We start from the raw sequence: 22,647 nt of genomic DNA on the forward strand, positions 1-22,647 counted from the left end.
TGACTCAAATGAATCGAATCGTGAAGGCGAACCGACTCGCTGAATCAATCGAACGTTCCAACGCTAGTCCTGCAGCCTCGGAGCACGCAGGGGAGGCAGCGGGGCGCATGCGCAGAGCGGCGCTGGGGATTTCCAGCGGAACATGAAGGTAAGAGGCGCTGGATGATGGGGAGGAAGGCGGCTCGTTAATGGCTCTAACCAGCACTGCATGACACTCAACGGGCATGTTTACATTCACGTCTTGTTCTTATTGAGGTAATTAAAAAGTAATTGCTGGACGGTGTACGGTTAAATGGCGTGGTGTGTGGATTTGCAGGGCCCTGGAACTGCGCTAATGTTAGCAGCTGTGCTAGCTGCATCTGATATCTGTCAAAGATCAGCTTGAAACGAGTTAGAGTAGAGTGACGACTTCATTCATGTGTGTCCCTTAAGCAAAAACACTATTTGTGAGAACAGCTCGGCCTGACGGCTGCGTTGACAGATTTATTTACTGTAACGTTAAGTAAAGGAGACTGTCAGATTAGCTGTGTGGCTAGCACGCTGTTTATGTCACTAGCAGTGGAAGGCAGATAGAACATCATTAGTTATTAACACTTTGCGAATGCGAACCCTGATTTGTTTAGGTGGTGTGTTTAGCTCGACCGTGTTCGGTAAGATGTTGTGATTACGATATTACGATGTATTGACAGGCCCCTCTGATAAAGCACATGTAAATGCCTGATGTTTTGAGTTGGTGTGAATTCAGCAGCTTGAAATGACTGCCTGCATCATTGAAGGTAAAGGAATACTGTGCAGTTGTTCAGTTGGCAGCCTAACCATCTGGAAGAATAAAGTGCTTCTTCATGTGGCCTCATTGCAAAACAGTCCACACTATCTGCATTATCTAGCCACGCTCACTCCCACATTATCCGTGCACTATTGGCAGGTCCAGAAGGAAATCTGTGCCTGCAGAGCTTTGTGGAAAGTTCTGAATTCCTGTCATTCACACAATTGACAATTCATATGATATCAGCCAAGGACATCTATATAATACCTGGAGAAAGCTGTCTGTTAGCATTCCCATTCATCTCAATGAATAGGGCCTTTCGCACCGCGGGAACCTTTTCATAGTACCAGAACTAATTGTGGAACTACCCACTTTTCGGTGTGTTCGCACCGCCGGAACTGGGTGCTTTTTTAGTACCGGACTGCCTTTTTCGAGAACCAAATTAGCTCCTACTCCGGAGCAGGGTCTAACCAGCACAACTGGTACTACCCGTGACGCAAGTAGACATTGATTGGCCAAACGCGTACGAAAACGCCCTCACCCGCCATGATTTAAAACGCCGTGTAAACATACTGTAAACATGTCAACTTATTTCGCAAGTATGGAGAACAGCGATAGATGGACGGACACTGAAGTGCAGGCACTTGTAGCAAATGTAGCACTGCCAGTTGTCGTTGGAGATTCTTAGTCCTCCTTTCCGTTCTTTCAATCGCTTTACGTATACGTCGATTTTCCATGTCCATTATTGTGAAACCCGCGAGACACAACAAACACACAGCTCCGATCACAGCGTCCTCCATCCTCCTGTTGTTAATGTTGTTCTTTGTTTCTGTTGAACGCTGCGCACAAATGACGACGCTGTCGACCGTCTTACCGTGCGAATGCAACCCTTTAAATAGTACTGGGAAATCGTCCCAGTAATTTAGTACTGTACATTTAGCTCTGGAACTAAAGCGATGCGAAAGGCCCTAATGCAGGACCCACCCCCTGGATGCACTGTTGTGCATGGCCTGCTTGCTGCCATCTTTGCGTATGGGAGCGCGGTTTTGCGCAGACATTTTTGAGCCAATCACCTGAGCAGTGAATACTAATTGTCTGATAGTACCACAGTCCCAAGCGCTTCGCTGCTGGCTGTCCTGCTGGTTCCCTTAACTCAAACATCCATGGCAGTAGACACACATTTCTCTCAGTTGAATGTAGAGATGCACCGATTGACCGGCCAGGGACTGGAATCAGACGGTTTTCCACGGTCAGCCTCACCTCTTGCCAATTCCCAGCCAGCCCGTTTTGATGTCACAGCTGTGCTCACATCCGCATGTAAACATGTTGTCGGCATGAAAGTTCTTCACTGTGAGTGAAGAAGACACAAAGTTCGCAGCTTGTGATGTGTGTAGGGCCAAAGTAAACCGTGGGGGAACCACAGGGCTCGATCAACACTTGTCTGGGACAAGAAAATTTTTAAAGGGGCAAGTGTGAGAGAAGTTGACTTGCCCAACGGGACAAGAAGCCTGATTGAAATGTCAATAACAAAAATAACTAGGGAAGCATTGAAACTTGGCCACCAACAATTTTTACGTGAGAATGATTGTGATTTTATTGCATTCAATGTAAACGGCGACTGGTAATGTATTGGTGATCGTGCCAGATGAGGCTCACGCAGCCTGAGTGAGAGCGAGAGACAAATTAAAACAAATGAGCGCAACAGCACTCACAGAAAGTTATACAAGCATACTATATTAGAAAAAATATATATATTTATAATATACGATATAGGTTAGCATTACACGACCAAGATGTTTCCCCGAATATCAGCACAATTGTAATGAGACACTGATTTTATACAATAGTAGTTCAATAAACAAGAAGTTAAAATTAAGTGACTTATATTTTGAGTTTTTGCTCAATTTCGCAAATGAAAATCGTTCCAATCAAAGCCACAGCAGAACTGTTGTTTGTCTCTGAGCAACACAGTGGTGTTTCATTACTGAATTAATTTTTGAACGAATTCAGTGAGTCAAGGATTCAGTGAGCCATTCATAAAGACTTGCCTTATTTCTGAATCAATCAGCCGTTTGAACGAATCGGTTGAATAAATGACTAAATGACTCACTCATTCAAACAGTCATTTAAAAGTGTCATTGCATTTGTCCCAGTATTTCTTATTCGTTTGTTCAAAAAATTATTTAATAACAATCGTATAACAAGCTTATGGCACCTCTCAACTTCATTAAACAGTCTGTGTAAATACATCTAATGCCACTTCAAATGCAGCCATGGAAAGATGGAGTTTGTTGATACTGATTTAATTTGAATGGCGACAACTTTACATTTTCTTATTAGTCTAACTGAATTATTTGAAACAATGTAAGAATTTGATGTGAAAGATGACATTTCTACCTCTTTCCAGTCACAGAGCACTTTTGAGAGTTAAGTCAGAGAACATCTGTAGCTTAGTCCAGATTGGGGGAAATTGTAATGTTTAATAATTTATTTTATTTATTTATTTATTTTTATTTTATTCATTTATTTAATTTATTTTTTGCATTGAAAAAAAAGTAGATTTTTGTTTGTATATGCTGTCAAATATAGTTTTTTAGAATGAAAATCGGAATTGGCAAAAATCGGTATCAGCAGGTCACACTTGCAAAACAAATCGGAATCGGCCAAGAAAATTGCAATCAGTGTATCTCTAGTTGAACCCGTAAAATTTTTTATCCATTCCAAGAATTATCCACACATTATCATTAAAAAAAAACAAACAAACAGAACATTTAAAACAGATTTCATTTAGGCCTAACTATAATTTAGACCATCACGGATATGTCATTTTCATTCTCATGGTCTGCGTTGGTCTTTCTGTGATGTGTGCATGCATTGTGGGCATATGAGCAAAGACTGAGGCAAGTCCTCACTAATTAGACTGCAGCCTGAGTGGTGTTTTTCAAACAGATTTTGTTCTTCTGTCGTTGCAGCATTGGACATGGTGTTTTTAATGTGTGCTCCTCTCTGCAAACCCTGATATTCAACCTCATGCAGAGGGAAAAGCCTGGCAGTGAGGGCTTAATAAGTTGAGGACTTTCCATCCAGCACCCAAATCAACCACCTTCTCATGTCATGTTCCTCCTTTTGAGGTCTTTTGGCTAATGAGGAACCCAGAGATGCCCTGGGCAAGGCGTACGCCCAAATTAAACCAATCACATCTTCACTTTCATTATTCCAAATAGCTCCTTTGGAGGATGATTGCAGCTTGCTGATTTTTCCCACCACACTGCACCGTTGTCCCAGGCCTGTCCAGTGGGAGAGAGGTCTTGAGATGGCAAGGGGTCCCATTTAAAGAAACTCCTGAATTGTAGGATAAGAGGTTGCATGCTACGCAACCCACTGACACCAATGGATGCCAAGTTGCGAGAAGATCTATTCCGCAGGTATGTGGCGTCTTTGGAGAATCGGCTTGAGGAGAGAGCCGGTGAAGGAGGAGGAGATAAGCAAGGAGCCAAGACTGAGGAGGCACTGATTTCTACTGCAACAGCACTGTTAGGCTCTTACCAGCCTGATCCAGGGCAGCGCTTTCGCATGATTCGGTTCTATGAAATTGCTGAGAACTCCCTGAGGACTCAAAGGAGCGCAAACTTGCGGACATTGGAGACAGCCTTTGCAACACTGGAAACCATCTGTACCAACTTGCTGCTCTTTCCATGGAAGAAGGAGTTCCGCTGCATAAAGGTGAGTAAACAGATTAAAAGATTTTTGATTGTAGTTTCAGTGAGAAGTTTGTAGTATCAGTAGGGTTGGGCATCGTTTGAATTTTATCGATTCCTAATTCCGATTCCAATAAGATAAAAAATAATCCATTAAACAATTTTTAAGTAAAATATTTAGATGTCAAACATATTTATTATGTTTTATAAAAAAAACACAGAAAAAAAATTAGACTAATATAAATTTCAAACATTAAATTGTTAAAGACAAGTGAACAAATTAATTAGCAATAGCATAAATACATAAAACTGAACAAATGTCAGGTACAGAAATACGAGACTGAACTACATTAAGTAATTATTCAGCCTTTTATTAAAACCTTTTAAGTTTGTGAATGTGAAAAGTGAGACATGACAGTATGAATGCCATAATTATTTTTGCTGTTGATGGTGTATTGACATTTCTTTCAATCTTACAGACCTTCACAGGGCCGTATGTGTACCAGTTGCAGTCAGTGATATGCGATGCAGACTTGCGTCCACTGCTGCGTTCCATGGGCTATTCAAGAGACCAGGAATTGCAGTACCATGTTAGGGACCATCCAGGTGGATCCTCCCACCTCCGGCAGCTCGCCTTTGAACTGCTTCTCGCCCAGGCTGAATGCCGTCTACTCGGTGAGGTGGTGTCCATGTCTCGGGGTCTTGCCTCAGAGCTGGAGGCCATGGAGGTGAGGAGGAACACCAGAGAAGATGCAGCAGGGTGCGCTGACGCCCTCCGCCGACGAGACAGCCTTACAGGAGACTTGTCCCGCCTGTCGGTGCGGCCGGTGGATATTGACCGCGCCCACCTAAGGCGAAGCGGTCGGCCGTCCAAGTCGGTGGATGTAACAGACAGTGCAGGACACTGGCACCAAGCCAGCAAGCCAGTACTGAAGGCCTCGCTCAGCCTGCGCAAAGAGCCACTGTTCGTCGACACGGAAGAAGACTTGAAGGATGAAATCATCCGACCAAGCCCTTCGCTTTACCCTGTGGCAGCGCCGCCCTCTTACAGCCCAGTGGCTGACTTCTTTCCGATTCAGTCGCCCCCGTCTGAGCCATACTCCTACCACTTGTCCTCCCTGGATGAGGTGGACTTGTACACTGAACGGGGTTTGGGTGGGCACCAGACGCCCTCTAGGCCACAGAGCCGGGAGCCTCGAGAGTCCCGGGACAGTTGGGTTCTGAAGGGACATGTGATGAAGTGCCAGGGCTGCGGCATGGGCTGTCCTTCGCTTTCCTCTTGCCAGAGGTGCGACATGATCTTGTGTTCGTCCTGCCATGCAGTGGAACCGGCACCTTGTTGTGGCTTCCAGGATTACACTAAAACTTCCCGCCCTTTGGATGGCTACATGCCCATCAAGGAGAAGTTGTCCGTCTACTCCAACGCTCACTCGCACACTCACCCTCACCCACTTCCCCACGCTCAGTCCCACTCGCTTTTGCTGGACAAAGCTGTGATGAGCACCAAGCTGTTTCCCAGTAAAGCCGTGGGTTCGGGCAGCAGTCCGGTGGTCAGCTCCATCAGCAGTGGGGGTGAGCGGCTGAGTGTGGGTGGCTCCCGCTGTGGCTTTTGCAACAAGCCAGGGGCCTCTCACACCTGTGTGAACTGCTCCAAGGTGTCATGTGAGATGTGCATGAGCCTTTACGGCAGTGATGTGTGCACCCGCAAAAATCCTCATCATAACTTTGTGCCCAATCATCAACTCAATTTCAAGTCCAGCACCATATCCCACCTCGTGTATCGATAGACCAGGAACACAACCGCGCTACAGTTGTGCACTACACCTCTGTTGATCTTTTTATCTCTGCTTTTTCCACCCTGGTTTTTTTTTGTTAACTTTTCCTGCTTCCTTTCTCAGTTGGCAGTTGTTTGGTTTTGGTCATGTGATCTTGCAGTGCATTTCCTGTCCCTCAGTAGCTCTACATTATCAAGGAAAAAAAAGCTGTTTGACCAGAGAATTCCATTCAGTATCAATGCTTGTTAACTTGAAAAATAACCATGCAGCACATAGAAACTGTGAATGTTTTGCAGAGACTTAACCCTGGAACTGAATCGAGTAAGTTGGAACTTCTCAAACTTGAACAAAATAAAAAAAAATTTACAATTACACTGGATGTAAATAGTATATATTTTGAATTGTGAATCTATAGATCTATGTAAAACTATCGCTCTCATGGTGGGGTGGTTTTCCCAGTTGAATGGGGCTTCAGTTGTGAGTTTGTATCAGAAATTCTAGTTGCTGTTAAGTCACTATATTGAGTTCTCTGACAAGAAATGCCTTGTGGGATTAACCCCTGAGAAGTCAGCCTATGCTGTTCAAAATGCTGCTGTTGAAAGTAAAACCAGGAGGGGGCGCTCCTGGCCTCTAACATGTTTTGCAAACACCATGAAACTCATCTTGGTAAACTCCATGCACATACTCTGATTATGTCAGTATATATTTGTTTTCCTCTGTCCAGGATTCCTTTATAATGTTGTAACCTGTTAAAATGTTAAGTCATTGAAATGGAGAATAATTTAATATTTTGCTACACTGACTGTCATTAGAAAAAATAATTTTTTGTTAATTCATTGTACAATACATTTATGATTGTGTGTACGCATAGCATGATAAACTAAAGTGTTACAACTGGGTGAATGTCACAAATTATTTTATGGGTCATATTTTACCCCACAATCCAAAGAAGATATGATATTTTACATAGAGAAAACAATATTATCATTACTGCAGTGCAAAAATACAGAGATGCAGTATTTAAACACTTCATGATCCAGAATATATATATATATAATGAGCATAAACTGAATTCGCTACAACTTATACTGCCACAGTTTATTCGGTAACACTTTACTTGAAGGGGTGTGCATAAGACTGACATGACACCTTCATAATCATGACATGACACATGTCATGAATATGAAGGAGGTTTTATGCATGTTTATGACAACTGTCATTAAGTGTCATTCGCTCAGTTATGTAATTTTTAATGCTAAGATGACATTGTTTGACGTAACCCTAACCTAACCCTACCCCTACCCTTACCCCTAACCATAGCCCATAACAAAGACATCTCAAACAATGTCATCTTAGCATTAAAAATTACATAACTGAGCGAATTACACTTAATGATAGTTGTCATAAACATGCATAAAACCTCCTTCATATTCATAACGTGTGTCATGTCATGATTATATAGGTGTCATGTCATGATTATGAAGGTGTCATGTCAGTCTTATGCACACCCCTTCAAGTAAAGTGTTACCGTTTATTCTTATAGTGGTACTTTATAAATGTTTTCACATTACGGTTATGGGAATTAGAACTTGCAAAAATCATTTTTCTTTGTGCAAAAAAATGCTGTGTTTTTTTATTTATTTTGGGGTAAAATATGACTTGGACAAGTTTTTTTTGTGAGATTCACCCTAATTGGCCCGATTTTTCCTTGAAGATAACACTAATTTATATATATATATATATATATGTATACATTTTTCCTGCAACTACTAGTATTGTTTTTTTGTTTGTTAATTTTGTGTGCCTGTATCAACAAAACTAAGTCAGTATATCATTCTGGTTACATATACTTAATTTCAGAGACCTTTCAACCTGCTCTCCCTGCTGCCTTATAGGGAACCTTTCCATTCACCTGAAGGCTGCACCCAATGCAAGACTCGATACTTAGTGTCTGTTCACAGCATAAAGCAAGGGCCAAAAAATCTGTCAGGGAAACAGAAACTAGCACAAGACATAAAGATGGCATGTTCTTATGAAGTAACGTCAGTATGTTTTTGATTTAGAGAAACGAGTGTTAATGGATGCGGTCAGTCGTTTAACTCTCCTTGCCTTTGTCTCTCTGTTGGATGAAACTCTGCTGTGTTCTTAAACTCTGCAGTTTGTTCCAATACAAAAGGCAGCCAAGAATAATTTGACTGGATTTTACACTCAAGTGACAGCATGATTAACCAATCAAAACTGCAATGTGCCAAACACCCACAGGCTGTGAAGACAGATCCTGCTCATCTGCACGGTAACAGCTATTTGAAAGTGTTTTAACCCTGGGTGATGGATAACGTGTGTGACTAAGCCACACACGAATCAGTTCTCATCTTAACCTGTTAATCAGTTTGTGTGGTGATTTCACTAGAGATGAACTGATGAGAGAATTGACCCTGACATGTTCCTCCATCCGTGTGTGTGTGTGTGTTCCGCTCCTGGTTTCCCCCTGTCCATGAAGCATAATTCACATCTGCAGAGGTCAGATCTCTCTCTCTGGCAAACAAGTTTTATCTTCAATGGAGATGTGATGAGGCGAAGAGGCTGTGTGGGATGGGAGTTAGCCAAAATGTTTGTCAGTGAAAGTTTAAACCTATAATTATATAAATTAATTAAAAGCGATGATTTTATAAAATAATTTAAAAAATAAAGTTCTACAAAAAAACACTGACTTTAGTGTTTGAGTTTTGGATAAATCATGAGCTTGAACTCAGTGAATCACCACAGCTCAGGAACGTTCGGGATGTACAAGTAAAAAAAAAATGGTTTCAGTAGAAAATTGTTAAACAAAGTTGTTTAAAAACAACCACATTGAACTAAATGTTTTTGAATTTGTCAATGATGTTACAGACAAACTGCGTACATGCATTAAGCAATACACTGCAAGTGACATCTATTTTAAGTTTCTTTTGTATATTCTACAAAACTAAAATTATTTTAATTTAATGTAAATTTATATATATACAGTATCTCACAGAAGTGAGTACACCCCTCACATTTTTGTAAATATTTTATTATATCTCTTCATGTGACAACACTGAAGAAATGACACTTTGCTACAATGTAAAGTAGTGAGTGTACAGCTTGTATAACAGTCTAAATTTGCTGTCCCCTCAAAATAACTCAACACACAGCCATTAATGTCTAAACCGCTGGCCACAAAAGTGAGTACACCCCTAAGAGAACATTTCCAAATTGGGCCCAAAGTGTCAATATTTTGTGTGATCTCCATTATTTTCCAGCACTGCCTTAACCCTCTTGGGCATGGCGTTCACCAGAGCTTCACAGGTTGCCACTGGAGTCCTCTTCCACTCCTCCATGACGACATCTCAGAGCTGGTGGATGTTAGAGACCTTGTATATATATATATATATATGAATTTACATATATATGCATACATACACACACACACAAACACATTATGTGTGTGTGTGTGTGTAGATGTAGACTTTAACATGTAGTATCCCCTTTTTTTTTACTCTAGACCCACTAACATAAAAAGATTGGACAGCAGAAACTGTGATTTAAGGCCATATCCTATGGGGGGCACTAGATGAGGCAATTTGACTGGTGTCTTAGCAGGTTAATGGCTAAGGTTATGGCAGACTTGGTGCAACTGAGTTTGAGAAAGAAAAAAAATATGGTCAAACCACACTAAATTTGGTAAGCTGTTTATATTTTTTGTTTCAGTATAACTAGCACCCTGCCTACACCAGAGGCATGCCCATGTGTCAAGGACACAAATAAACTGATTATTTAAAACACACGACAATGAAAACATGAGATGAAGTATGTGAACTTGCAACAGAACTGATACATGATACCAACATTTTGACTTTGATACGATACCTGACTAAAATATCTCGATACTACTACTTGAACCGATACCATGATAAAAATTTATAAAATAATTATTATTTTACATTTGATTGTTATACTTAATTATAAAGAACACTTCAGGATATGTTGATGTGCCTTAAGCAGTCATTCTGAACCAGTTATCACCCTTTTTTTTTTTTTTTTACAGTTTTGTTACCTGGATGGGATGATTTATTTTTTTTATTATTATTAATTTACTTAAGAACTATATAATTATGTAATTATCTGTCCAATAATTATCCAAATAATCTAACAGTTTTATAAAACTTTTTTTAAATGTCATTAATTGTATATGACAGATAGGATTATTTATTTTGTGTGTGTGTGTTTCAACGGCAGAAACGCATCAATAAAACAGCTTGAAAACAAAATGCGTTTACCGCAGACATCAGTGACAGCTCGTTAGTTCACTAGAGAAATGAAGTGCAGAGAATACCATTTCCCGAAATATTATACACTTTATACTCATTTTAACCTGTTAGTGGTGTCTTAATTATTTAATGTATGTTTAAATAAATCTGTTATGAAACAAGTTATGACAGCCACTGTGTAAATTAATTTATTATTTATAAGTTAATTTAAAAACTGCATTATGTGCAATTTACATGTTTGCATACATTTTTTTAAAGTTGAGTGTTGATTATTATATTTAAAAATAAATTGTAATTAAATTTAATTTTGGGCTCTGTTGTTAATTGAAACCTATAGTAGGCCTAATGTAAAAGGACTCCCTATAGTTTAGAGCATAAGCTGTGGTAGATTTTTATCCCTAAGAAAAAAATTATTATAATTGAATTCATTTAAAGAAAAAGCAATTTGTTCTGTAAACCACTGTTTAATAAAAAAAAAAAATTCCCCCCTGCTGTATCATATTGAACCATGCATGATGTCAAAACCGAGGTATGCACCGAACCATCATGTTTGTGTACCATTACACCCCTTATATATGTATATATATATATATATATATATATATATATATATATATGGGTGTATGTGGGTGGGACCAGGGCTGCTCTGGGTGGGACAAGACCCACCCACTTTTTAAGACCAATGATATTGGACCCACTCACTTTGTTTGTTCACTTTTCAGAGCGCAGTCACTCAAATACTTTCCACTTGAGGAATGCCCTAATAAATTAAACTCCATTCCGCATTTTAGTTACAGCATTGACTTCCACGCTGCTGCTTCTTCAAATACATTCCGTTTACCTCATTCAGAGTCCATATAAATCAAACTCCATGCTGTGTTTTCAGTTCTCGTGCCTGCTGCACTCCCGCCGTGACACAGCAAGATAAACAAAGCATCGTAGCATCTCTGCTGCTCAGGTGAGTCTGGCTGTGTCCTCACATACTGTCACTACAAGCTGCTATTTAACTGAATGCTCATTATTTGTTTGCCTGTTGCTTTTAAAGGCATCATAGTCTTTGTTGCAGCATTGAATAACAGTTACACTATTGGACCCACTCACATTTTTGTTGCTTCCGACACCCATGTCAGGGGCTTTTCCTCCGAGTAGGCAAGGGAGTCAGTGTCTCAAAATATTGGATGAGAAAAAACTAATTGTAGTACAAAAATAAAACAACACCAATATTAAAAAATATAACATTAAAAAGTGTATAAATCACTCGTTTTTCTAAAGAAACACTGTCCAACAGCGACACCAGCAGGTAAAGTAACAGTGAGAGTCTGCGTCCCTCTCGCCTCCCCTGAGCCCATTGAGTTTTAACAGACCCCCTAAAGCGGGCAGTGAGTTTACTGGGAGGTAATTGAGAATGAATGGGGGAAAATCACGTGAGAGGAGGCAATGCCTCCATCGCGATATGTGACCCTGGACTACAAAAGCAGTCTTAAGTCACTGGGGTATAATTGTAGCAATAGCCAAATAAACTTTGTATGGGTCAAAATGATCGATTTTTCTTTTATGCCAAAAATCATTAGGATATTAAGTAAAGATCATGTTCCATGAAGATATTTTGTCAATTTCTTACTGTAAATATATCAAAACTTATTTTTTGATTAGTAATATGCATTGCTAAGAACTTCATTTGGACAACTTTAAAGATGATTTTCTCGATATTTAGATTTTTTTGCACCCTCAGATTCCAGATTTTCAAATATTTGTATCTTGGCCAAATATTGTCCTATCCTAACAAAGCATACATCAATGGAAAGATTATTTATAAAATTTATTTTCAGATTATGTATCAATCTCAGTTTCGAGAAATTGACCCTTATGCCTGGTATTGTGGTCCAGGGTCACATATTTTTGGATCTGACTGGTTATGTTGATTAGCTGTGATTGGTTTATGCGCGTTCTGCATTGTCGAATCAGTCTGAATGAACAATAAAATGGTGTTAATGGGAAGACTCATTTAAAAAAAGTAAGTAAACAACTCACACACTTAGATATACAATCACTTAAATATTGTTTAAATTGTTACTGCCTTTAGTTATTATTTTGGAATAAATGTAAAATGCTTTAAAACACTAACTTGAGATTCATACTTTAATAAACTGAATATTGATTACATTGCTAATGTAAAAATATAAAATGGAATTGTTTTTTTAATTTTTTTTCTGGTAGTGTAAGTAATGTTTATTTAACCAAGAGCATGTGACTGGGACAGGAATTTACATTTGATTTAGTTTTTTGTGTTTTTTTAGAGGACTTTGCCTCCTCATTTCAGAACACCACCGCACACCACATATATATATATATATATATATATATATATATATATATATATATTAATGTTGTCATGATACCTGACTAAAATATCTCGATACTACTACTTGAACCGATACCATGATAAAAATTTATAAAAGAAAAAAATAATCTCTCACTTGACCAGTATTCCTGCTCTGCTTTTTGAGCATTTCCTCCCCCACACAAAAATTTAAAATCACATGCCAGTGCCACCACACAGGCCTATGGTGAGTAACTACCAGTCTATCATGACTGTGATACAGCCGAGCCTACAGGTGTGTATAGATCTTTGCAACATTGGTAAGTTTGCTTAGGGCATGAGCTAGGGGTGATGACCAAAATATTATTCAATGCTAGGAGTAATTTTATTTCACAATAACAATTTATATCATAATGGTATAGTCATTTTTGTTATTAATAATAAGAACATAGATGCAAGTAACAAACAAAAGGACAAATAAAATAAAACAAAGGAAATAAACTGGTAGTTTATTAGGTACAGTAGGACTATTTAACATTCAAGAACGAGATGATACAGAAATTGAATAAATAATCAAAATATAAAAATAAAAAAGCATTGCATAGTCTTCGCTGTATGAATGAAACATTCAAATATGTATCCTTATTAAAGCTAGTAAAGTTAGTCATTTTACATTTTTCTTGATTAACACTGTAGAGACAGACAGCAGCAAGAATTTTAGTCTGCTGTCACTTTTAAGACCTGCACGGACCCATTTTATTGATGGATCTTGTGTTCTGCAGTGAGGGGCTACTGGCAGAGTTGCCAAGTCCACGTATAATACACGACTTTGGGCTTCTTTTTTTGTAAAGTTGTGTAACAAAATCCCGGGTTGCAGTTTTTTTGGGCTTATTTTAAAAAATATGGTTGCTTGTTAGGGAAATCTGACAAGCAACTTTGTTTCTTTATGTTTGCCGTATCCTCCAATGCATTGATTGACACTCTGTCTGCTCACAGTTAATAGCCAACCAGTGCAATAATATATAAGTGCTGTAGCGTAATTTGCCAAATGTCCCGCCCCTTCTCGCCCTCATTGGAAAAAATCACGTTCAAAAAGAAGGCGCGTGATGCTGTAATCCAAGCGATGATAGAAGTAGACGTAGAGAAGTGGGATGACTTTCTTTTTGGCTAATTTTTAGTTTTTACAATGTTTTTATAATGTTTTAATTATCACGGGCTGTAATAAATAACAAGTAGTCCTATACTAAAACTAAGAGTAAATACATCTGCCTATATCTTAGTAGGCTATAATAAATATGTGGCTATGTTACAGCTCCCCTTTGAAGCTCTTGTGTTTTTCTCCTTTTCCATCTCTCCAATCCTATTCTGCTCACAGGTGATTGGAGATGAGTTTTGTTCCCGCTTTGTTGCAGTTTGCTGATTTTTGTAAAATAACTTCTGTTTTTGCTTTTCAGATAAAAGAGTGGTTTCAGTTTAATATGCTGTAGGCTCATTTATTGGTAATAAATAATTGATAATAAATAATATTGATGACAATAAATCATCAAAAAAAAAATGTTGGGCTTGTTTTTGAAGCTGCGGTTGCTTATTTATCATGCGAGAGTTGGCAACAGTGGCTACTGGCTGTCTGTGAGAGAGGACTTCCATGAACGTGCTTCGGGTGTGTGATAGCCCCTGAGTTCTTTTTCGAGGTTTATTGCACTTAACTGTTTTTAACATCAAGCACGTCCCACACTTTTTCTCATTCATGCATGTTCCTCATTACTCTGAAGGGGAATATTTGCCTTTTGGAAATGACGATTGGTCGTCTAATCATTGCGCTTCTCCTGATACATCAGCAAAATGAGCTGTTTTGTACAGCTAAAAATAGCTGGAAGTGAATGACACCGGAAATTTACAAATGGCCGTGCCCACTCTTATGGAAAAATAAGGTGGATACCTTTATAAGCATGAATGTGTGTGTCTATCACCACATGCTGCTTTAAGTCACACAGACCACTGTGTATTTATCGGGCTTATGTATTTTTTATTTTTTTTACAGGATTATACGGGACACATCATTTTATTAATTCTGGTTGGGTGAATGCTGGCGCAACTGGCTGCCCCTGCTCTTATTCTCTATTAAATAGTTATTTTATATTTTTAAGATTTTATTTAATAATTTTCTAATTCTCTTAATTACCTATTCTAATATTACGGGGTATGTATGACATAACAACAATCTTACACTGAACAAAATTATAAACGCAACACTTTTGTTTTTGCCCCCATTTTTCATGAGCTGAACTCAAAGATCTAAGTCTTTTTCTATGTACACAAAAGGCCTATTTCTCTCAAATATTGTTCACAAATCTGTCTAAATCTGTGTTAGTGAGCACTTCTCCTTTGCCGAGATAATCCATCCACCTCACAGGTGTGGCATATCAAGATGCTGATTAGACAGCATTGTAGCAAGCCTTACTACATTTAAATTACAACTGGTTGAGGCGGCCAAATATGGACCAGATTCCGGTCAGAGAATCAGGAGAGCAGGAGAAGTCTTTAGATTGAGACATTTTTTGCTCCAATATATGCATCTGCATATGCCTCTGGTATGAATTGAGATGTGGTCTACAAAGAAACAAGGGAAATAATTACAAATTACTCACTATTAACAGATTTATAAATTACATTAACATCTACTGACATCATATAATAGCATAGAACCAATAGTGTTTATCAGCAAATATGCATATATAACCCAAATATATTTAACAGAAATATCTGTGCTCAAAGTGACAATATGGTCAACAATAACACAATAACGGGCCAAGTAATACCAGCTTGTATACGTAATTACATAAGTAAACAGTTTGTGACGGCTACATGTAGCGCTGACATGATAATGACTCAGCAGAACCATCACGGCAAATCGCGGCCGCAAATAACCGATCAAATGTAACACCAAGAACAATATAAACATCATAAATAGCAATAGCATGCATAACATATAACAATTGCATACAATAGTGTTCAGACTTACTTGTATTATATGAACACATTACAGAAAACATAGCAGCAGCATAAACAAAGACAGACAGCGGTCTTCACTGGCAGATAACACTAATAATCGTCCCTCTAGGAAACATGAAATTAACTTTAGTTCCTAGTTCCTAAAATAGGCTTTCTGACAATGTTGCTCCACTCCTCTTCAATGGCTGTGCGAAGCTGCTGGATATTGGCAGGAACTGGAACACAATGTCGTATACGACGATCCAGAGCATCCCAAACATGCTCAATGGGTGACATGTCCGGTTTGTATGCTGGCCATGCAAGAACTGGGATGTTTTCAGCTTCTACTCGATCCACAATGTTGACATCAGCAAACCGCTCACCCACACGACGCCATACACGCTGTCTGCCATCTGCCCTGTACAGTGAAAACCGGGATTCATCCGTGAAGAGAACACCTCTCCAAAGTGCCAGACGCCATCGAATGTGAGCATTTGCCCACTCAAGTCGGTTACGACTAACACAGATTTAGACAGATTTGTGAACAATATTTGAGAGAAATCGGCCTTTTGTGTACATAGAAAAAGTCTTAGATCTTTGAGTTCAGCTCATGAAAAATGGGGGCAAAAACAAAAGTGTTGCGTTTATAATTTTGTTCAGTGTATATTTGCAAGCCATTTAGCAAAAACATACACTGTACTTTTTTATAACCTACACATATAAAACACACTGGTAATTGTTTTGATCCAAACGCTCGGTTGAGACTGTTGGGTTAGGAAGCTGGCTTGATTTGACCCAATTTGGGTTGATATCAGTAATAAGCAGTGTTGGGGGTAACGCATTACAAGTAACGCAAGTTACGTAATCAGATTACTTTTTTCAAGTAACTAGTAAAGTAACATATTACTTTTTAATTTACAAGAGATTATCCGAGTTACTTTTTCAAATAAGTAACGCAAGTTACTTTTTTTTTCAATTTATTGATTGACAGCTCTCCCGTCCCCATGTTGAGAGAAATCAGTAATGTTACTGTAGTTCTAAAATAAATATAAATATGCATGAATTCATCTCACTCATCAAAAAAACAGATTCAGTATTCCTCAAAATTAATAAAATTAATGCAACTCAGAATATGACGCAAACATTTGTGTGTCTTTTTTTATTGCTGAAGTGTATTGAAATGTCTTCATCTGCATTCTACTGTACGGACGTAAATTTACTTTCCCTTCAGCCTGAGGCTTATTCATTTCACTTTTGGTGTGAAAAGGCTTTTATATTTGCCGAAAATATAACTTTTATTTTAAAAACAAACAAGCAAGCCCTGTCCAGATTTAAAACGTAATGCAAAAGTAACGTTAACACATTACTTTCCATAAAAAGTAACTAAGTACCATAATTAGTTACTTTTTTATGGAGTAACGCAATATTGTAATTCATTACTTTTAAAAGTAACTTTCCCCAACACTGGTAATAAGTAACCCGATGTTGATGGGTTATGATTATGAATGTGGAAGACATGAATGAGAGCATGCAGCAAGTCACGTGAACGGTTCTGTGTGTGACGAAATCTGTGACTGCGGTGCTTAAGACGGAAACGTGTGGAAAATAGAAAACGAATCAAAGCGCAGACGAGGGACAACTTTGAGCCTGTCTGGAGGGTGTTCGTTTAAAACTGGAGCAGTGAATGTGGTGAGCGCAAACTGGAAACAGCTGGAATGGCGCATGAGACAAGTCTATCCGTGTTTGCGGCGCTCATGACAGGAATATGTGTCGAAAATACAAGAAAACTAATTGAAGCGAAGAGGAGAGAGATTTTTGAAACCGGCTGGAATGTGTTCTTTTAAAACTGGAGGGTTTTGTCCGAGTATGTTCTCACAACATTGAGCAGCGACTGATGAACGGTAAACCAAGAACTGAACTAAGTTAGTCAAAATGGTGCTTGAGGACGTGAATCAAAACGGTAAAATCAAAGACGGTAAAATCCTGTCAGTTCACTATAATACACAGTTTAATCTTGACTTTCAGTGTTTATTACTGTGCGTTTATTGGTGTGATGGTTTGGCCATAATAGTTTAACTTCGTCAGTGGGTGAAAACATGAACAAATTGAACAAAATCTTATATTTGTTCTTAAACAAGCTTTTCAAAAGAATTTGGTTTAACTGTATAAGCTGTATAAGTATGGAGTTGCTTTGCTTTTTCTGAACTCATGTAATAAATTGTAATCTTTTATTAGGCTATATATTGCCTGTGTTGTTACTGTTCTCATATTGTGTGTGATTTTAATTTTAAAACCCATTTTGGGTTCATTTAACCCAGCAGTAGGCCTATAGTATATATATATTCCTGATATATAATGTATGTATGTATGTATGTATGTATGACCTACTGCATAAAAAATCGTTTCAGAGCAATTTGTTGTAGCCACTTAAGTTACCATGTAACTACATGGAACAAGGGGGGAACAAGCACCACTTTAATTTACAGCCCGCAAATGTATTTACACTGTAACTACATGGAACAAGGGGGGAACAAAGCACCACTTTAATTTACAGCCCGCAAATGTTGTATTTACCATGTAACTACATGGAACAAGGGGGGAACAAGCACCACTTTAATTTACAGCCCGCAAATGTATTTACACTGTAACTACATGGAACAAGGGGGGAACAAAGCACCACTTTAATTTACAGCCCGCAAATGTTGTATTTACACTGTAACTAGCCAATTTCTACTCCGTGAAACCTTACTCCAATGAGAGCCCTCTGGATTATTGGATAAGGTTGAACAAAGCAGCTGAGGTGGCTGAGCAGAGCCTTAGAGAGGAGGGCAGAACCTTAGAAAATCGAAGCAGAGAACTGGCTGTAATGCTTATCCGACATTGCCCTGATAAGGAACTGTCTTTTGTGTTCAAAAGCAAACCTGCACAGTCGTGGACAGCTTCTGAGGCCCAAGAGAGATTGGATGAGATGCTTAGGGAACAGAAAGTGACAAAGCGAGTTGCGTGTCAACAAACAGCCAAAGTTCTTGAGCCCATTGATGATTCAACTTCTCTGTCTCCTCATAGGTCAGAAACAGCCACACCAGCAACCAATAATAGCACTCTAGACAAAGTCCTGACCATGTTGGAAAAGGCTCTTGTGTGCAATGCACAATCTGTGCGTGGTGGTTGGCCCAATAATTCTAACAAACGGAGCTGTTAGAATTAATTCACAGTAGTACTGTGACTGTACCAGCAAAGATCACAGTACTACTGCTCACTGCAAGATGTATAATCTCTGCTTTAAGTGTTTTTCTTCTGGGCATATGAGCTTCAATTGTGAGAAAACTGTGCCCAGGGAAAGCGCTGGCAGACAAAGAGATGAAGTGCCTCAGGGAAACTAGAAAGCCTCCATTGGGGGGAGGGCAATGTGGGGAAAAATTGGCGACTACTTTGAGAGCCAATGTGGTACCTCAACTGAGAGAAGCTGGAGTCCTGGATCAGGAGTTGTTTCCCCCGGCAGACATTGTCCTGGTTGGGTGTGGTGGGAAGCAGACTAGTCCTGAAGGTATGTGGGATCTGAAACTTGAGGTGTATGGATTCAGTTTTAGTGTCCCAGTCCTTATTGTGAGTGGACAGATGGACCAGCTTATCATTGGTACCAATGTGCTGAAACCTCTGATCAGAGAGATTAAATCAAATGAGGGATTCTGGAGAGTCCAAGTCTGCTGTGGTTTTGCAGCCAGTGAGTGAGCACCTTGTCTGGGGTTGGCTGCCACCAGGGCTGAAACTCTCAGTGGGCAGCACAGTTGTTATTGAACCTAGTAGTTCTCGCTGTGTCCATCGTAATGTGCTTATCGGTAGAGTGATCTCACCTTTATGGGACGACGATTGACTCCTGGTGAAAATTATAAACCCGACGAACTCTGAAATTGTGCTCCGCAAGAATGCAAAATTGGCTGATGTCTACCCATGCATTGCTTTGGAAGATTTTGATCATGTGCAAGAACAAAGAGTTTTCCAGAATGTAGCCATGAGTAGCAGAAGTTTTTGTGGTAGTTTATCAGCGAAGAGGTCAGTGTCTGGTGTTAAGCACTTCAGTGACATTCGTTTGGATGAGCTGGGCCTCAAAGACTTAAACTTAAATGACTGTGAGGTGTCGCCTTTCTGGAGAAGCAAGCTTATTGATCTGATAAAGAAATATGAGTGTGTTTTCTCTAGGCACTCGTTGTATTGCGGTGAAGCAAAGGGGTTCTGTCACCACATTCGGTTGACTGATGACAGACCCTTCCGGTTGCCGTATCACAGAGTTTCCCCAGCGCACTATCAAAAGTTGAGAGAGATGCTCGATGAGATGGAACAGATGGAAGCAATCAGGAAATCGTCCAGTGAGTTTGCGTCACCGTTAGTGTTAGTTTGGAAGCAGAGCGGTGATTTACGGTTGTGCACTGACTTTCGGTGGCTGAACGCCTGTACGGTGAAGGACGCACATCCTCTCCCTCACCAAGCAGACGTTCTAGCGGCATTGGGGGGGAATGCTTTGTTTTGTACTATGGATTTAACATCTGGGTACTCCAACATTCCTTTACATGAGGAGGCTAAGAAATTTACAGCTTTCAGTTCCCCTCATGGTTTGCATGAGTACAACCGTTTACCGCAAGGGCTCTGCAACAGTCCTGCTACATTCATGAAGAAAGATGTTGACCATTTTTGGTGATCAAAATTTTATAAGTTTGCTTTGTTACCTGGATGATATGTTAGTTTTTGGTAAGACTGAAGAAGAAAGTTTACAGAGACTGGAGATGGTGTTTCAACGTCTCAGAGATCACAACTTGAAACTCTCACCCTCCAAGTTTAGGTTTTTGCGTAGATCAGTCAAATTTTTGGGTCACATTATTTCTCAGGAAGGAGTGGCTAGTGATCCTATGAAGGTAGAGGCTATTGTAAATGTGTCCGAGAAAGACTTAATGGAAGTTGATGGTGTTACCCCGTCTGGGGGGAAAATAAGGTCATTTCTGGGCATGGTTATATACTATCAACATTTCATTGAAAATTGTTCTATGATTGCAAAGCCTCTCTTTCAGCTGATGACTGGTCAGAAGAGACCTAGGAAGGGGAGGAGTGTTGGAAAAAGGTCAGGAGCTGTCCAGAAGCTCACACCTGATGACTGGACAGATGAATGCAGAGGGGCATTCGAGAATCTTAAGACTGTGCTGGTAAATCAGATCTTACTTGCTCAACCTGACTTTTCAAGACCATTCATACTGTCAGTGGATGCTTCGACGAGTGGACTTGGGGCCGTGCTCTCCCAAGTTCAGGAGGGTCATGCGGTTGCAAGGCCAATCGTCTTTGCATCAAAGTCACTAAATCATACTCAGTCTAAGTATCTAGTTCATAGGCTCGAATTTTTGGCTATGAAATGGGCCATTTGCGATAAATTCAGTCATTGGCTTCGTGGGCACAGGTTTACGATTTGGACGGATAACAACCCGCTCAAGTATATCTTGACCAAACCAAAGCTTGATGCCTGCGAGCAGAGATGGGTTGCGAAGCTAGACCCTTTTAAATTTGACATACAATACATACCCGGATCGAAAAATGTTGTAGCCGATGCGTTGAGTCGAGAGCCTTTTGCTGCTTCCAGGATCCTACACAGGCTGACCAGAACACCATATGACATCTTGAGGCATGAAGCGGAGGCGCTTGGGGTTGAGCGGGTGCAGGGTATGTTTCATTTGTCGTGTGAACGTACAAAAGAGGATGTTGTTGAGGAAATGTCTGGGTCACAGAAGTGTCATGAAGTGACATTTGAGGGGTTTGGAGGATGAGGCACAGTGCCCACTCAGTAAGTTTACCCATGATGAGCAGCTCGACAGGCAATGTCATGATCCAGTGATTAGTAGGGTGAGGTTATTTGTGGAGCAAGCTAGACGTTCTTCTAGGAGAGAAAAGGTTAACGAGTCAAAAGAAACCGTACGAACACTCAGACAGTGGGGCAAATTTACAATCAGGTTAGGTATACTTTACCGTGTGTCTAAGAGTCTTGCGACCAAGAAAAAAATCTTACCAGTATATTGTGCCGGCAGCTTTAAGAGGTTTGGTCCTGAAAGTGGTGCATAATGATGCTGGTCATCAGGGCCAGCACCGCACTCTTTGGCTAGCGAGGCAGAGATTTTACTGGAACTCTATGGAGAAAGACACAAAACTGTACATGTCGCAATGCAAGCGTGTGTGTTGAGTAAATGTGTGTTGAGTAAAACTCCTGAGCCGGAGGCTAGAGCACCACTTGTGTAGATAACTACAACAGCACCACTAGAGGTGGTTTGTATCGATTTCTGGATGGCTGAGGATGTCAATAACATGTCAGTTGATGTGTTGTTAATAACCGACCACTTCACAAAACTTGCATTTGCGTACGTTTGTCCGAATCAAACTGCAAAGTCTGTTGCCCATGTTCTGTGGAACAATTTATTTTGTATATATGGGTTCCCAGCACGAATCCATTCTGACAAGGGTGCAAACTTTGAAAGTTCTCTGATTGCAGAAATTTTGAAATTTTCTGGTGTTTCCAAATCTCGTAATACACCCGATCACCCTATGGGTAACGGTCAAACTGAAAGGTTTAACCGTACTCTGGGTGACATGAAAAGGTCCTTGCCTCCGACGTCTAAAGCTAATTGGCCTCAGATGTTGAACACAATGACTTTTTCATACAATTGTACCAGGCATGAAACTACTGGCTACCCACCATTCTTTTTGATGTTTGGCCATACCCCGAGATTGCCAGTGGATGTTTTGTTTGAGAGTGTAATTTTGGATGGGGGGACTG

The 22,647-nt window shown here is 39.8% G+C and overlaps 1 protein-coding gene across 3 annotated transcripts; it reads left to right on the forward strand.

Moving 5' to 3' along the window:
* The first annotated feature begins 54 nt into the window (after window positions 1–54).
* Window positions 55–7,363, forward strand: LOC107562628 (spermatogenesis-associated protein 2-like). 3 transcript variants are annotated; one of them, XM_016247298.1, is made up of 3 exons: window positions 55–255; window positions 3,739–4,489; window positions 4,944–7,363. In XM_016247298.1, the coding sequence occupies exons 2-3, from the start codon at window positions 4,133–4,135 to the stop codon at window positions 6,249–6,251; spliced, it is 1,665 nt and encodes a 554-aa protein (XP_016102784.1). In that variant the 5' UTR covers window positions 55–255; window positions 3,739–4,132; the 3' UTR covers window positions 6,252–7,363. The 3 variants fall into 3 exon arrangements, with proteins under 3 accessions (XP_016102784.1, XP_016102785.1, XP_016102786.1); XM_016247299.1 differs by having other exon boundaries at window positions 55–148; XM_016247300.1 differs by lacking the exon at window positions 55–255 and adding an exon at window positions 2,020–2,116.
* The last annotated feature ends 15,284 nt before the right edge of the window (window positions 7,364–22,647 follow it).

This window comes from Sinocyclocheilus grahami, unplaced genomic scaffold, assembly GCF_001515645.1.
Source record: "Sinocyclocheilus grahami isolate Dianchi unplaced genomic scaffold, SAMN03320097.WGS_v1.1 scaffold830.1, whole genome shotgun sequence".
NCBI classification, from domain to species: domain Eukaryota; kingdom Metazoa; phylum Chordata; class Actinopteri; order Cypriniformes; family Cyprinidae; genus Sinocyclocheilus; species Sinocyclocheilus grahami.

Coding starts and splice junctions, on each gene's coding strand:
- LOC107562628 (XM_016247298.1), top strand. CDS start 4,133: ATGCTACGCAACCCACTGACACCAATGGATGCCAAGTTGCGAGAAGAT. Junction 4,490..4,943: donor AGGAGTTCCGCTGCATAAAG/GTGAGTAAACAG, acceptor TCAATCTTACAG/ACCTTCACAGGGCCGTATGT.